At 41.4% G+C, this 16,995-nt stretch overlaps 1 protein-coding gene across 2 annotated transcripts in view; it reads right to left on the reverse strand.

Moving 5' to 3' along the window:
• LOC149263519 (ATP synthase subunit B) overlaps positions 1-16,785 on the reverse strand; it is a 372,029-nt gene extending 355,244 nt beyond the window's left edge. The window contains exon 1 of one of the 2 annotated variants that reach the window (XM_089426453.1): positions 16,434-16,785. In XM_089426453.1, coding sequence (XP_089282579.1) covers positions 16,434-16,553 — 120 coding nt within the window. In that variant the 5' untranslated portion in view covers positions 16,554-16,785. The remainder of the gene's footprint in view (positions 1-16,433) is intronic. The other variant, XM_089426451.1, reaches the window with a different exon arrangement.
• Between the last annotated feature and the right edge of the window lie 210 nt (positions 16,786-16,995).

Raw genomic sequence — 16,995 nt, forward strand, 5'->3', positions numbered from 1 at the left:
TCAAGCATGGGTTTCATGCTCAAATTGATTTGTCATCTAGGTCAAGCATGTTCTTCATGCTTCTAGGGTTTATTGAGTCAAATGAATATTTGTCATATGTCAAAATATTGTTCTAGAGTCAAGCCCCATTTGGACTTTGAAAAGAAAGTGGAAAAAGAAATTTATTTGAGTCAAAAATGAAATTTTTGTACCTAAAAGACCAAGACGGCCCTGGAACCCAATCCTTTGCCCCTAGGGCCCTGCTATCTCCAAATATCATGTCAGAAAAAGAAAGTGCATCATATCCATAGAGTGCTCGAAAAGGGGACATACCAATCGACATGTGATAAGTGATGTTGTAGCAGAACTCTCCCAGATGAAGCCACCTCACCCACGCTCTTTGTTGCCCCGTCACATAGTTGCGTAGGTACCCTTCTAGCCATTTGTTCACGATCTCGGTCTACCCATCAGTCTATGGGTGATAGTTGGTGTTGGGTGTAAGCTCGGTCCCCACCAACCAAAACAACTCCTGCCAGAAAACCCCCATGAATCGGTTATCCCTGTCACTAATGATGGTCTTGGGGAGACCATGTAGTCGAAATACCTCTCTAAAGAACAACTCGGCCACCTGAGAAGCTGAAGATCTCGATGAGATGGCAAAGAAATGAGCGAACTTGGTCAATCGGTCGACCACAACGTAGATACAATCCCGCCCCTGCACAATCAGGAGCCCCGTGATGAAGTCCATGGACACACTCTCCCACTTCCTCTCCGGAATGGGGAGCAGCTGAAGTAATCCTGCGGGATGTGATAACTCCACCTTATTCTTCTGACAGACCACACACTCTTGTACGTGCCTCAATACATCCCCTTTGAGTCCCTACCATGAGAACCTCTCCCTGATGGCACGATATGTCTTGAGGAACCCGGGGTGTCCTGCTAGAGGGGAATCATGAGCTGCCTGCATAATCTTCTCCTTGAGTTGGGATCCGGGTACCAAGTATATTTTGTCCTTATAATATATCACATCATCCATCACCCTAAACCTGTCATCCCCATGTGTGCCATCCAGTATCTCACAAGTCTACCTATCCTTGGAATACTCAACCAAAAGTTGAGCCTTCCAATCATGAGTGACATCCATCAAAGATAATGTCGCGGGCCTCCGAGAGAGTGCATCTGCCACTACGTTCTGCTTGCCCTTGACATACTCAATCTCAAAGTCATAGGCCTAGATTTTGCTCACCCACTTCTGCTGCCTCTCCTCCAATGACTGTTGCTCTAAGAAAAATCAAAGACTATTGTGGTCAGTCTTCACCTTGAACCGGTTGCCCACCAGATACTACCTGAACTTGGCTAGCGCATGCATCACGACCAACATCTCTTTGTCATAGACAGAGTACAACCGCTCGTGGGGTAGCAGTTTTCTGCTCTCAAATGCAATAGGATGGCCTCCCTGTGTCAACATGGCCCCAACTCCCTCACCAGAAGCATCACACTCCAGCACAAATGGTCGTGTGAAATCTGGCAAAGCCAAAACAAGACAGTTTCTCATGACCCTCTTGAGGCAAACAAAGGCCTCCTGTGCCACTTGTGTCCACTCAAAAGCCCCCTTTTTTGTCAAATCTGTGAGGGGTGCTACTAGCTATGAGAATCCTCTCACAAACCTCCTACAGTACATGCAAATGCCCAGGAATCCCCTCAGCTCGGTCACATTCCTGGGTGTTGGCCAATCTAGAATAGCCCTAATCTTCTCTTGGTGTACCTTCACTCCATCCCCCCCAATCACATGACCAAGGTACAACATATCTACCAATCCAAATTCACATTTGGACATCTACGCATACAGTTGTTTCTCCTCTAGTATGCGAAGTACTACCTCCAAGTGCTGAAGGTGCTCCTCCCAAGTCCGGTTATAAATGAGTATGTCGTCAAAGAAGACAAGGACAAAGCGCCGCAACTGCCCACGAAACATGTGGTTCATACAAGACTGGAATGTAGCCGAAGCATTGGTTAGCCCAAAGGGCATCAGCAAGAACTCAAAGTGTTCATAATGGCAGCAAAAGGCAGCTTTGGGGATATCCTGCTCCCTCACCTGGATCTAGTGATAACTCGAGCGCAGATCTATCTTAGAGAAGTATCTCGCTCCTCTAAGCTCGTCCATCAGCTCATCGATGTGTGGGATGGGGTATCTGTTCTTCAATGTCTTCTTATTGAGGGCCCTGTAGTCAATGCACATGCGGAGTGTCCCATCCTTCTTCTTCACCAGCACCACGGAAGAAGCAAAGGGACTCGAACTAGGCCTGATGTGCCCCAATCTCAGCAGCGCCTATATGACCCTTTCTATATCATGTGGATAGGCTTTGGGGTGCCTATACAGAGTAGTGATGACTGCATGCACCCCCTCCTCCAACTCAATAGTATGCTCGAACCCACGGTCTGGTGGTCTGCCTGGAGGGATCTCTCCAAAAACCCCCTGGTGCCTCTCCAACAAGGCTAATATGTTTGGATGTACAGGTCATGTCGGAGTCCCTGTCTCTGAAATCCTAAGCTCCACCGCCCACTCTATGTCCCCATGTCATAGATCTGCCTCCATCCTATGAGCGGAAACTGTCTGGGGTGGATAAGAGTGCATCCCTCTCAGCACTACCAGCTTCCCATCTGGGCCTGTAAACTCCATCTCGAGCTTCTGCCAATCAGTAGTGACCCTCCCCAATGAGTATAGCCACTGGACACCCATCACCACATTGGTGTCCGGAACATCAACTACAAAGAAGTGATCAATGATGGAGTAGTTCCCCATCGTCACCGTCAAACTAGGAACATACTTCGTGCATTGCATTGTCTTGTCTCCTGGCACCAACACTGAGAACCCCTCAAATGTTTCTGTGTGGATGTCCCTCCTCTCCACCATTTGGGCATCAATAAAATTGTGGGTGGCCCCACTATCTACAAGGACTGACACTCGTTGCCCCTGCACAATCCCCCTGATCCGAAGTGTCAAGTACTTCGAGACTCCCCAAAGTGAAGCAAGAACTCCCCCTACTAGAGCAAACGGTCCTCCCATAGGGGGTGGTGGTGGTGGTGGTGCTCCCGTTGAAGACGGTCCCCCCTCATCTCCCTGCTCCAAGAATGTTCTGAAAGATGTCTCCAAGAATGACTCCAAGATCTACTTCTACAAGTGTCTTCAACAGGTCTTCAACAATGCTTCCCAACAGGATGTCTTCAATAAGTTGCTTCAAGATCTGCAAAGTTCTTCACAATATTTGCTTCAACAAATATTCAATAATGATGTCTTCAAAACAATGCTCCAAGGATGCTTCAAGTCTATTACAATAAAAGCTTCTAGATGGCTCTCTAAGGTGTGCTCAAGACTAATCAAGAAGGTCTCCAAGACTACTCTAAATTCACTTCAAGATATTTCCCAAATTTTCACCAAGAAGTCTACTCCAAGATGCTTCAAAAAGTTGCTTCAATGTCCAATCCAAGATCAGCTCAAGTCTCCACAATAGGTCTTCCACAAATTGCTCCAATGATGCTTCCAAATGCTGCTTCAAGGTTTGATCCACAATTCTTGCACAAGTTTCCACAATTGTTGCACAAATAATGGCTTCCAAAACACTCCAACGAATCCTTCAAAAAAGCATTAAGATGCCTCCAAAAATGTCACTCAAAGTTTGTTAAAATTGGCAACTAGGGCCAAACTCCATGTGGGTCATCTTATTTATGGTAGTTGATATTTTTCTTGGATTCTCTCTCCGAGAGGTGTAGGATTGATCTAAAGATCATCCGATTCCGACATGTATTTATGGAGATATGAATTTATTTGTGTTATTCACAATTTGTCAAGGTCTGCCAGCAAGCAAATTACCCCCCAGCTCAACCTCTACATTGCATTATAAATAGAGGTGACCTCAAGTCATTTGAGACACTTCTATCATGATCTCTCTCCACTCGTTTGGGTTTGGTGGAAATAGAGGTCATGAGGGAGACCTTGGATCTAGCCGCAGTCCTAGAGTGAAGCCATAGTCCTAGCTGCAGTTTGTGAAGCCCTAGCCACAGCAAGACAAGGTGCCCTAGCCGCAGTGAAGGAAGAGATCAAGCCGCAAATTTAAGGGAGATCTAGCCGCAGTCTAAGGAGGCTTAATCCACAGCAAAGAGGAGGCTCAATACGCAGTCAATGAAGGCCCTAATCCGCAGCAAAAGAAGACCTAAAGCCACAGTCAATGGAGCCCTAATACACAGCTAAGAAGGAGTTTCAATACACAGCTAAGGAGGAAGCCCTTATCCACTGTCATGAGGAGGCCTAAATCCACAGTCAAGGAGCCCTAGCCGCAGATCTAAGGAAGACCTAGTCGCAACAAAAAGGAGCCCTATAACAGCGTGAAGGAGTCTAGAAAGAGCAGCGTGGAATTCTCTGTGACAGTGTGGTAGATAATGTTGTTCTAGGGCATTGTTTAGGTATGTTTGGAAGCCACAGCCACAAGGTTAGTAATCGTTGAAGACAGGGCTAAATATGAATGTGTTTGGGTGCTGGCAAGTGCAGTTAGCTAGGCCGAGTTTATGAAGAAGGCAACACTGTTGTTTAGAACTGTTTATGTATCATTTGAGAAGGCCTAAAGCTACAGCAAGTTGTTGTGTTATTAGAATAATGCTATTTTAAAGTTTAATGCTCATTTATGTATTTTATTCAGATAAGATCGTCTATGATCTTATTAGTAGTTTATTAGTAGAATCTTGTTGTTTCTATTTCTTAGTAGAAATTTGTTGTTTCTATTTCTGGTAGAAACTTCTTGTTTCTACATTTGTATTATTTATTTGAGCTTCATTGCTCATTGTAATTAATTCATTCCTTGAAATCCATATGCGTGTTTTCACACTGTTTTATGGTATCGGAGCTAGGTTATATTTTTTTCGGATATAACAAGAAAAAAAAAATTGTTTGAAAAATTTCGTGGAGTCTAAAAAATCGTGGTTGTTTACTGGGCGTCACGATTTTTTTTAGCCATAGTTTTTTGTACTGCTCAGAGGCAGAGCGAATTCCAGATCTACGAACACAGCTCTTGGCACGTGTTTGTCAGCTCCAACATATCCTGTAGCCACGCAGTCGTAAACATTACGTCCTACGCTGTCCAAAACCCCTTCTCGGCCATCCAATTTATCAATGACAAAAGCATAAGTAGACCTCCTCATACGTGATAGCCATGGGGGATTCCGATACGTCGCCCAACTAGGATTTTTCTTTTTGTTGACCAGCAAGCTCTTTTGGGTTATCGGATCATCAACCATCTTCCTTATCATTCCTATATTAGGAAGACTGTAGGGTATTTTTTTGGCTAATTAGCATGGGGCTAAGAAAATATATGATGCGGATGAACGAGGTATTGTAACTAATGGGAATCTGAGTACCCATTTCGACATTGAATTGATTGGAGAAGAGGCCCGCATGTTCCCTACTGACCGACAGCCTGCCCGACCAACGGACGAGACATTTGGGACCGCAACGGCGTTTGGGATCTTCGCTGGTTTTTGACCGCATCTCTTTTGGCTTTGACCACTGCACGCATTTCCATTACGTTTATTGAACGGAACGAAGGACAGAGATGTTGTACTGGTAATAACAGTCAACTGACGGCATGGCAGGGATCGGACGAGGGTTTTCTCTGCGAGTTTGGGTACTAGGGCTCGCGGGATTATGCAGAAATTCTAATTCCGGTGGCTCCAGCTCGAGAATCCGTCCATTATTGTGGTGATTTTTTTCGTGGCTCGTTTTTTTCGACCAAGGTATTTTACTTTTTTCATTTGTCGAAAATTTTTTCCGATTACAGATTTGATGTGGGTTTTGTGATATCTCAACTGGGTAGTCGTCAGAATTTTCTAGGTGCATTGTTTTCCATGCCTCGATTTTCGAGTCAGCAGATTTGAATTTTGTTTCCAGCACCTATCAGATTTTGTCCGGATCAGCCGGCATCTGCATTGAAATCTGTGCCAGACTCCTTTGTTGTTTTTTGTGTCTTGGGAAATGTGCAGATGGCCTCGCTAACCAATCTGATGTTGGAAGGCAATCAGCGCTTTAATGGCAACAATTATAACATCTAGAAACAGAGAATGTTGACCATTTTTTAATATAGGCATCTTGACCAGCTCGTTTTGGGAAAAGAGCTCAGTCCTGGTACAGCTGGTGCCGATCAAGATAAGTTTGATGATCGAAATCGAGAGGTTGTTATGCTTCTCAAACTCTCTGTGACTGATGATTAGTTACCACAGATTCCTTCCAGTAAGACAGCTGCCGAAATCTGGCAACATTTGAAGGAACTGCATGAGACATCCGACAAGAGCAGAGCTTTCTTTCTAAAGAATTAGTTGTTCTCCATCATGATGAACGAACATGTTTTTACAGGAACATCTTAACAAGATTAAAGACATTCGAGATCAGCTCGAAGCCATTGGTCGGACCATGGAGGAAGAAGATATGGTAGTCATCACTCTGAAAAGTCTACCAAAACCTTATGAGCACTTCATAGAAACACTCAACATTACCTCCACTAATGTTGATCTGAAGTTTCCCGCATTATGCACCAAACTCCTGCAACAAGATCATTGGAAACAGCAGTTTGGTAGTGGTGCTTCATCGGCCTCCTCAGAAAATGCTTTTGTTGCCAAATATCAGTCCTCTCAGTCCTTTCAGCAAGAAGGTTCTTCTCAGTCTTCTGATCCTGCTAAGAAGAAAAATGTGCAGTGTAATTACTGTCACAAGTTCGGCCACATGAAGAAAGATTGCCAACAAAGGATTGCTTCTGAACAGAAGAAGCATGGAGGGTCTCATCAGACAGCAAATGTTGCAAGACATTCCGAGCAGAAGGAATTTGCCTTTTACGCCTTTATGGCTAAGAGATCCTCAGATCATGCCCCGTCTTCTGCCTAGTACATTGACTCTGGTGCATCACGTCATTTCTCTCACAAGCGTGACTGGTTTACTAACTTCTCATCTTTCAGTGATTCTGTGGTATTCGGCGGAGGTGAAGAGTACACAGTAGTTGGCAGAGGTACAGTTCAGATCTAGTCCGATGGGCGCACACTCATTTTCCTGAATGTGTATTATGTTCCTGGTATGGAAATTAATTTGTTGTCCGTCAGCGAGATTATGAGGAACTCTCCTCAGCTTGATGTAGTGTTCAATGCGCACAAGTGCTCCATTATTGATAGGGAAACTCGTCTTATGGTTGTTGTTGGCCTAGAGGATCATGGTCTATACAGGCTTCTTGACACTGGTGATTCTCCAGAAATGGCTCTAGCAGCTCGTGCACTCTGTGGCATCAGAGATATGGGCATCTAAACATTCAGTATCTCTCTCAGCTATCTTGGGAGGGACTTGTGTCAAGGTTACCTGATATTCAGACTCAGCAGTTAGGAGTGTGCGATGCCTGTCAAGCTGGCAAGCAACATCGGTCTTCATTCAAGGATGGAGAATCTTGGCGTGCATCTAAGGTACTCCAGTTAATTCATGCTGATATTTGTGGTCCTATGAATACATCTTCAGTTACTGGTTGCAAATATTTTTTGGTTATTGCAGATGATTTCAGTAGAAAGATGTGGGTGTACTTTCTAAAACATAAATCTGATGTATTTAGTATCTTTTAGAAGTTTAAGTCCTTAGTTGAAAAAGAGTCTGGTTGTAATATCATAACTCTTAGGACAGATAATGAGGGGGAATTTTGTTCTTCTGCTTTCTCCAACTTCTGTGATACCCATGGCATCAAACGCTAGTTAACTACACCCTACACTCCTCAGCAGAACAGTGTTGTCGAACGTCGCAACCGTACAGTTGTTGAAATGGCTCGTTCCATGTTACAACACATGAGTGTTCCGAACAAATTTTGGGCTGAAGCAGTGTTTACTGTTGTCTATCTTCTTAACCAATCACCTACTCAGGCTATTAAGGGGAAGACCCCAGAAGAGGTTTGGTCTAGCCGTAAGCCTAAGATCAGTCACCTCAAAGTGTTTGGCTTGGTTGCATATGTTTAGATTCCAGCTGCTAAGCGCTCTAAGTTGGATTCCAAAATCCAAAAACTCATGATGACAGGGTACAGTGATCACCACAAGGCCTATAAGCTGATAGATTTAAACATTGATCGTCTTATATTTAGTCGGGACGTAGTATTTGATGGAGACAGAGGGTTATTTCAGTCCCCTCCTTCTGAGCAGTGTTTTGAGGATCAGCCTCACAGTGTTCTTCTTCCGTTAGGTCCACCTGATGGGAGGGATGATGCACTACCTGAGTTACCTCCAGAAAATAATCCTCCGCTCACTGCTCCTATTGTTCCTAAGCCCCCTCCACCCACTCCAGATATTGGTTCTTCTACTCTCCGAACTAAATGGTGGGCTAAAACTATTGGTGATCTCCGGGATAATGAGCTCCTTGAAGGTAGAACTTCCAGAAATAAGAGCAAACAACAACCTACAGTTAATTTTGCTCTTATGGCTAACCTACACAGTGTTTTTGAGCCTCAAACCTATTCAGAGGCCAAGGGTATACCTGAGTGGGAACAGGCTATGGAAGCTGAATTCCAGAGTCTTCAGAAGAATCACACTTGGACCCTTTCTGATATTCTTGCAGGGAAGAAACCCATTAGCTGCAAATGGGTGTATAAAGTGAAATACAAAGCTGACAGAACCCTAGACAAGTATAAGGCTCGCCTTGTTGCTCGAGGGTTCTCACAGAAGGAAGGCATAGACAATGAGGAGACCTTTTCTCCTATAGCCAAGATGAGTACCATACGGCTCGTTCTTGCCTTAGCAGCTTAGTTCAGTTGGAAAGTCCATCAGATGGATGTAAAGAGTGCTTTTCTGAATGGTGACTTACAGGGAGAAGTCTACATGACGCAGCCTCCAGGATTCAAGGTTGCCGGTCAAGAACAGAAAGTCTGTAGATTAGTCAAAGCACTCTATGGTTTGAAACAAGCCCCTCGGGCTTGGTACATGAAAATTGATAAGTACCTAACAGATCATGGCTTTCAGCGGAGTCCATCTGATGCAAACCTGTATATCAAGCATACTGGTGATGATATTCTGTTTGTGGTTGTCTATGTGGATGACCTTATCATTACTGGCAGTTCAGCACATTTGATCCATGGGATCAAACAGGATTTGTGCAGCACTTTTGATATGACAGATTTGGGACTTCTTCATTACTGTTTGGGGGTTGAAGTCTAGCAGACTGAGAACAACATCTTTCTCTCTCAGTCCAAGTATGCCAGAAATCTTGTGGACAAGTTCAAAATGCAGGATTGCAAACCTGCCACGACTCCTATGGAAATAGGGCTCAAAATTTCAGCTCAATCATCCTCACCACTTGTGGATGAATCTTTATTCAGACAATTAGTAGGCAGCCTCATCTACCTTACTACCACTAGACTTGATATCAGTTTTGCAGTGAGCTACATTTCACGCTTCATGACAGCTCCTAAGGTTGATCATTGGATCGCAGCGAAGCGTGTGCTGCGTTATGTGAGTGGCACTCCTAATTATGGACTTCTGTACGCTCGGAGTTCAAATCCTACACTCAATGGTTACACAGATTCCAACTGGGCAGGTTCGGTTGATGACCGTAAATCTACAGCTGGGTATGTGTTTCGTCTAGGATCCGGTGTTGTCACATGGACTAGTAAGAAGCAGCAGGCAGTGGCTCTCTCCTCAACAGAAGCAGAGTATCGGGGTGCAATTAAGGCATCTTGTGAGGCAGTTTGGCTTCAACGTATGCTTGCGGATATGCATGTTTCCTAGGCAGGTCCTACTCCCTTGTTCTGTGATAATCAGGGAGTGCTCAAACTCGCCAAGAATCCAGTCTTCCATGAATGAACAAAGCATGTGGAAACCCATTGTCACTACATTCAACAGCTTGTTGAAGACGGATCCATTCAGTTGCTGTATGTTCCCACAACGGAGCAGCCAGCAGACATCTTCACCAAGCCCCTTGGTCCTGATAAGTTTGTAAAATTCAGGGGGTCTATAGGTGTTGTAAATAGATTGAGCATTAAGGGAGGGTATTAGAATAATGCTATTTTAAAGTTTAATGCTCATTTATGTATTTTATTCAGATAAGATCGTCTGTGATCTTATTAGCAGTTTCTTAGTAGAAACTCGCTGTTTCTATTTCTTAGTAGAAACTTGCTGTTTCTATTTCCTAGTAGAAAGTTGCTGTTTCTACATTTGTATTATTTATTTGAGCTTCACTGCTCATTGTAATTAATTCATTCCTTGAAATCCATATGCGTGTTTTCGCACTGTTTGATCTGCTAGGCCGCAGGCCATAGCACACAGCTGAAGGTTGAGTTAAGGGTTGTTAAGGGTGGACAGCACCTTTAGAAGGCAGCATGGTATAAGAGAAAGGTCTCCAAGGTAAACCGCAGTCCCAAAAGGACTTATCTCCTGACTGTGTGTTGAATCTAAGGCTACAGGACATGCCCTAACCAGTAATGCAGCAAATCACAGTGCTATCATGTTGCAGCAGTATTTTGAAGGGCTACTAGATTGATGAACTCCTAAAGGATATACTACAGCACTCTTTGTGATTGGTTGAAGACTGTCATGAGAATTCAGGGCTGCATCTTTGAACAGTCATCATTAGTAGAATGATGGACTTCACTGCTGCTATCATAAAATATCAGTTTTGTATATTTGTACTATCTCTCTCTCTCTGCTGAACTATTGAAGAATATAAGAAGAATTCATTAAGGGTTTCCCCACATTGGGGTTTGTCCCTGGCTGGTGCCACATCTTGTGTCCTCTTGCCTTAGCTTGTCTTCTACTGTCTATGTTTATGTTCTATCTGCATTTTACTATCATGCTAATGTGATTGCTAAACTGAACAATGATATTGGGCTAACTATGAAATTGAAGTAAATTGCTCTTAAGCATAGAACATACCAAAAATTAAAGTTTGCTTCAAAATGCTCACAAATAGGTGCAAAAGTATGCTGAAGGCCGCTTCAGAAGTCCCTTAAAACATGTCAAAAGTCTAGTCTAAGTCTACTTCAAAGTGGCCTAAGGATGGCTCAAAAGGGTACCACAAAACGTCACCACACATCCAAAAATTCCTTCTTCTGTACTAATCTGAGGTCTGTTGCAAGACATGCACAAGTCCGAGTTAACTTCTACCCAAGTCCAAGGTCTGCTACAAAGTAAGAAACAGGCCCGAGTTAATTTCTTGCATGGGTCCAAGGTCTGCTCTTCAAGAGGGCCGAGATCTGCAATTTTTCTGAGTTACAAGTTCTACTTTCTGAGGTGGCCGAGGTTTGTTCCCTGTAAGGTCAAGGTCTATAGTCTGCAGCAAGGGCAAAATCTGAGGTTTGTAACAGGCCTTCAACAGGGCCGAAAATGCAAACTGAATTTGCAGGAGGGTCGAGGTCTGTAACTTCTTGGAAGAGGTCGAGGTCTGAAACAAAAGGAGGAGCAAATCCGAGTTGTCTTTTGCAAGGATCCAAGATCTGCTACAAGGTGGGAATAAATCCAAGTTGATTACTGAGCCAAGGTCACAAGAATGTTAATCAACCAATCTGCAAATAGAATGAATAACCCTTTGCCCAAAACAGAGAGAAACCCAAGCCACAAAAAATTACTCCCAGCTATGCTTAACAAATTCTTCAATCTTTGTCCTCCTTAGCCTTTTCTATTTCACAAGATGTGAACTACTCCTTGTTCTCTCGCTTCTTTTTCTCAGACCTGAGTTGATGATGGAAATGACTAGCATCTTATTTATACACGTTGTGATCCAATTTTAAAGGGTTTTATGTAGGTTGATTTGTGTAGGCTCAAGTAGGCCTGACAAATGATATATTTTTTACTTCAAAAATCAATTTCTCCTCAACGACAAGGAGTTAGAGGGCATGTTAGTACTCATTGGAAACGGCTTGAAGCCCTCTATAAGTTGGTGCAATCATTTTTCAAAGATATTATCTCTATTGTTAACAATATCTATTTTCCTTCCCTCGTATGAATGCTTTTCATGACAGCCCTATTTGAGGGTTTCTTTCATGCAGCTAGGGCTTTTAGGGCTTTCAAGATAAGGGCTCCTTCACATATGTTCTTCATCCATTAGGATTAGGGTATTTTTATTCATTAGGCCTTGCTTCAACAACACTAGGGCATCATATAGTCAAACACCTAGGGCTTGCATCAATAAAGGCTTTATCATCTTCAACGATGCTAGGGTTTCATCAATGCATTTGGCACTAGGGTTTTCTCCTAGGGTTTTGCACTCAGGGTTTTCTCCTAGGGTTTGCTTCAACAATGCACCTAGGGTTTGTCATCATGTTGACATCAATGACAACTTTATCCAACAATGGAAGGATTAGAGTCTACACAATCAATTGCATCTCATTGGTAGTAGTCATCAAGCAAAGATAGAAGATCTTGGATCATCCAACACTCCACCATTCATGCAGTTACATTTTGGCATCCACATTATTATAGAAGAAATTTACTAACTAGAAAGGATCACAAGGATCCTTGATAATGATTATGAAGGTTCCTCACTATGTGAAAGAATCTTTGTAACATGACAAAAAGTATATCTCTACAAAAATTATGGAATCTAGCATCGAAGAAGCTTACAGAAATGAAGATAATTGAGTTGCAGCATGAAGATATAATAAAGTACTTTTCATCTTAGAGAAGGAATCTCATATTAAACATCATTCTAGACATCATCCTCGAGAAGAGATGCAGCTCGTTCAAAAAGGAAATATATTAGATGGCAAGCATAAAGGAAGAGGTATGTATATCTTTAAAAGCTTCTCATTAAGAAGTAGAATTCATGTCTTCAAGTAATATTGTAAGAAGAGCTCGTTGCAGAAATAAGCTTGGAAACACAAGCATGATATGTTTGGACAAAACTCTATTGTTCAATTGCTCGACACAAAGAAGCATGATGAATATGAAAGAACTCTTCCATATACATAGAAGCATGATAGATCAAAAAGATGATATGGTTTGGAACTCTTCCATATGATTATCTGGTATATAGAAATATGATGAATGGGAAAAACATATGATGATATTGATCAACATCCGATTTGGTCTCTTGAAGAATGAAAGATGGACAACTTCAAAGGAAGTTGCATAAACTATGACAAATATGATCTTGAAGCTTGTTGATTAGTTCACTCCACATTGATCGATACTCGAAAGGCAAAGAGAATGAAGAAGAATTCCAATATGAAGATGGACCATACAAAGGGATGTTGATCTCAGAGGTAGCTACTAGTAGAACATGACATCTTAAAGGCTATCATGACTGGGTAACTCTAACTTTAATGACTTGGTATTGATCATTCATTTTGATATAACTTGGCTACCTAAAGGACATATTGCAGAAATATAGATTGGAAAGATAGCAGTTGAGATTATATATCTACAATAGCTTGGTTTAAACTCAATATTTCAACATACAGATTGAGTGGACAACATTGATTTTGACTTAGAAGTATTGATGACAGAAATGTGTGCATCAAGAAGGCAATAAAGGTAACAAGTCACAAGATAGTCTATTGGTCATGTTGGATTTGATGATATTCACTTTCTCGATGGACAGAGGGAGCTATGATTAGCTCTACAATAATTGGTTTGGCAAGATACTATTGATGATGAAGATAATGATTAATGGAAATTGACGTAAAAAGATGTTCGCAGGAACCCTGTCATGAAGGATATCGAGAAAGAGTTTGGCTCCACCACATCCAGGAAGGTCGAAGCTCAGATATGATATGATGATAAGAGAGAGGAGCCCTTGCAACTACTACTATGATCTCCACGAAAGAACAAGTAGTTGATGAAAGAAATAAAGGATGAAGCATATGTTTGACATTAATTAAAGAGTATGATGAAGTCTCCCTGATTGAGAGGGAGCAAGAAACCTCTTTTATATTTGAAAAGGAGTAAGGACCTCCTCTTTAGTTGAGAAGGAGTGATGATGGACACCATATTCTCCATAGGTGTCATGCACTATGCCAGAACTTACTGTTGTACGTCTAGTGTATCACGCTAGGAGGGAGAATGGAGGATTGGATAAGCATTTGGGGACTGGTACTCATTAAGGATTGGGAATCCAAGATAGTAAGTAGTTCCGTGGACCAACACTCTCTGAGTTTCTAACAGGGTATCCAAGATAAAAGTGACTGAAAAAGACCGATATTATTTGAGGATTGAGAATACAAGATAAGAATAAGCCCTAAAAAGGCTTACCTTGTGAACATCTGAATGGGGTATGTGCCTTGAGAGGCTAAGGTGTCCATATGTGTGCCTCCCAGCATTGTACTCTAATCTTGTGGAGACTTAGAGCTTGTCAGTCAAAAGACCTTACTATATCGGTATTTGACAATGTTGGTCATGATGTTGATGCTTAAAAAGATGGTTTACCAATCCGACTCTTCTTATGAGAACATTTTAGTTTGACAGTATCATTGTACCTATTAAGGGATTATGAATACCTCCCTAGTTAAGAGGGAGTGTTAGAAAATGTAACTAGGTTCAGTCTTCATAATTGCTATTGTACTTATGTCATTATATATTTTATGTAAAAGATCAAAAATAAGAAAAAGAAATATTATTTTTCAAGCATGGGTTTCATGCTCAAATTGATTTGTCATCTAGGTCAAGCATGTTCTTCATGCTTCTAGGGTTTATTGAGTCAAAAGAATATTTGTCATAAGTCAAAATATTGTTCTAGAGTCAAGTCCCATTTGGACTTTGAAAAGAAAGTGGAAAAAGAAATTTATTTGAGTCAAAAATGTAATTTTTGTACCTACAAGACCAAGTCATCCCTGCCTCATCCAATCGGCTCTGGAAGGGTTAATTCGACCCCCTAGTATGTATAAATAGAGGGAGCTCAACCTCATTTGAAGAACCACTCAAGCAAGTTCGATATCCAAGACAAGAAGTGTGAAATTCGAGAGAAGGGGTAAGAAAGCAAGAGAGGGAAAGAAGGAGAAAATTGAAGTTTCTGCTCTAAAATCTGCCCTAGATCTCTCACACGTGTGAAATTCTGAAGTTGCTGCAGGGGCTGAAGTTGCAGATTCACTTCACATCTGAATTTGAAGCTGGGGGCCGAAATTCTGAAGCTGGAGCTGATTTGGAAGGTTTTGACTTGGGTTGACTTTGAGTTGCTGGAAGAGCTTGGAAGGAGGGCTGATTTGGGTCTTGGATTTCTCATTTTATCTGACTCTATAAGAAGAGAAAAAAAAAATTGGGTTTTCCCCTTGGAGGGGTTTTGCCTTGGCTTGGAGCCTACATCTTGTGTCCATTGTCTATTTGTGATCTTCATGGTTTATGGTTTTGGTAATTGTTTGATGGACAGAACATAATAAAAGTAATAAGAAGCCAACATAACTTCACAAGTAATTATCAAGTAAAAAGAAATCACCCTAACTGCTGCCCCTATCGATTTTTCAACACAAATATGGTCCAAAAATGGGCAGTGGTTCTGGCAAATAAATCCATGGTACCGCAACTTCAGAATTTTTGCAAAAAATGGCGAAAAAAATGTGAAAAATGGATGAAAAAACTCAAACGACACGGTGCTACCTATCAGTGACGTCAAAAGAGGAGAGGTTATCAATGAATTGTGGGTCACTCCAGCAGTTTGGAAATAAGAGCTCAGAAAGAATTTTGGATAGGAAAAACCCCTAGGTAACCAGAATTGCAGAACTCCAAAAACCCCTAATTGCATAGCTCTAATACGAACCAATGCAAAATAGTTGCACAATAGAAAGAAGAATACATGTACAAAAAGGAGATCGTCAAACGGTACATATATCATATGCAAAATTTAAAGCACAAATTCACAAATATAATATATGTTTTGACTTAGTCCACCGGGAACTAGGACTGAATCTTATCACTCTCCCGCCATGCAAGCCCTTACACGCAGATTTCAAAATTGTCACACCCACCCGCACAGGCTCACTACGTTGTCCAGAAGTAATCATATTGTTGACGATAGTCAATATAGCGAAAATATAAACAGTAAACAAGGATCCATGCATCAACTCAGTGTCTCACCAGCTACATCGTGACCTTAAAAATAAATTAATACAATTATTTATAAATTACATAGCAGATCCCAGAGTTACATAGCAGAAACTTCTTGATCATGTCCATTTGTATTCAAATTTATAAACTAGTTTTCTTAATAAACAAAACATATCTAAACTACTTGAAAAATTTCAGAGAATGGCATTTTACAAATACTTGAAGAAATTCATTTTTCATATTGCAAAGGAACCAAAAACTTTCATGGCGAGGACAAAAGGTCTATAGATAAGCCTACTCGCAGATACTAACATCTTCTGTTTTTTACTAGATTATTCCATGTGAGAGTTCTATTCGAAGAACGTTTGCACAAATTTGAGCAGTGCTTGAAATTTAAAAGCAATGTAAACCAAATGTGTAAGGATTACCATGAAAATAAGGAATTCCGCGAGAAAACGATCTGAGGCTGCGTCTGGACCGAAAATGGAGTGGTTGTGCATCAATCCCACCATTCTTTGTACACCTTCCAGACGCTGAAGAGCTTCCATTTTCAAGTGTCTTGGGGAAATCCTCTCTCCTTGCTGCTAAATAGAGTTAAAATAAAACCACCCGGCAGTGAGATTGATGCTGTTTTGGTGTTATATATTGAGCAAATGTCTGTGAAGAAATTTGGTAACTTAGAAGTATAGTGGCAGCGCAGACGTTAGGTTTGATCTTGTGTTTCAGCCACATTACTCCAAGGAATCGCCGTGTAGAAAAAAAACGCTTAGAAGTACAATCAAACAATATGAAAATTCAAGTGAGTCTAGAAGTGTTAATGATTTATTATTATGAATATTGATTTTCTTCATTTATTTTTCTCATATAATATGTGATTTAAAATTGTTTTTTATTAGTTAAAAAATTCTTTATAAAATAGAGGAACATAAGTTAATGTTTCAAAACACAAAGATGATATATTTACTTATAGGTATAAACCTATATCTAAAT

Source organism: Pinus tabuliformis, chromosome 6, assembly GCF_031772625.1.
Source record: "Pinus tabuliformis cultivar Carrire ecotype Pingquan chromosome 6, CPIR1, whole genome shotgun sequence".
NCBI lineage: Eukaryota > Viridiplantae > Streptophyta > Pinopsida > Pinales > Pinaceae > Pinus > Pinus tabuliformis.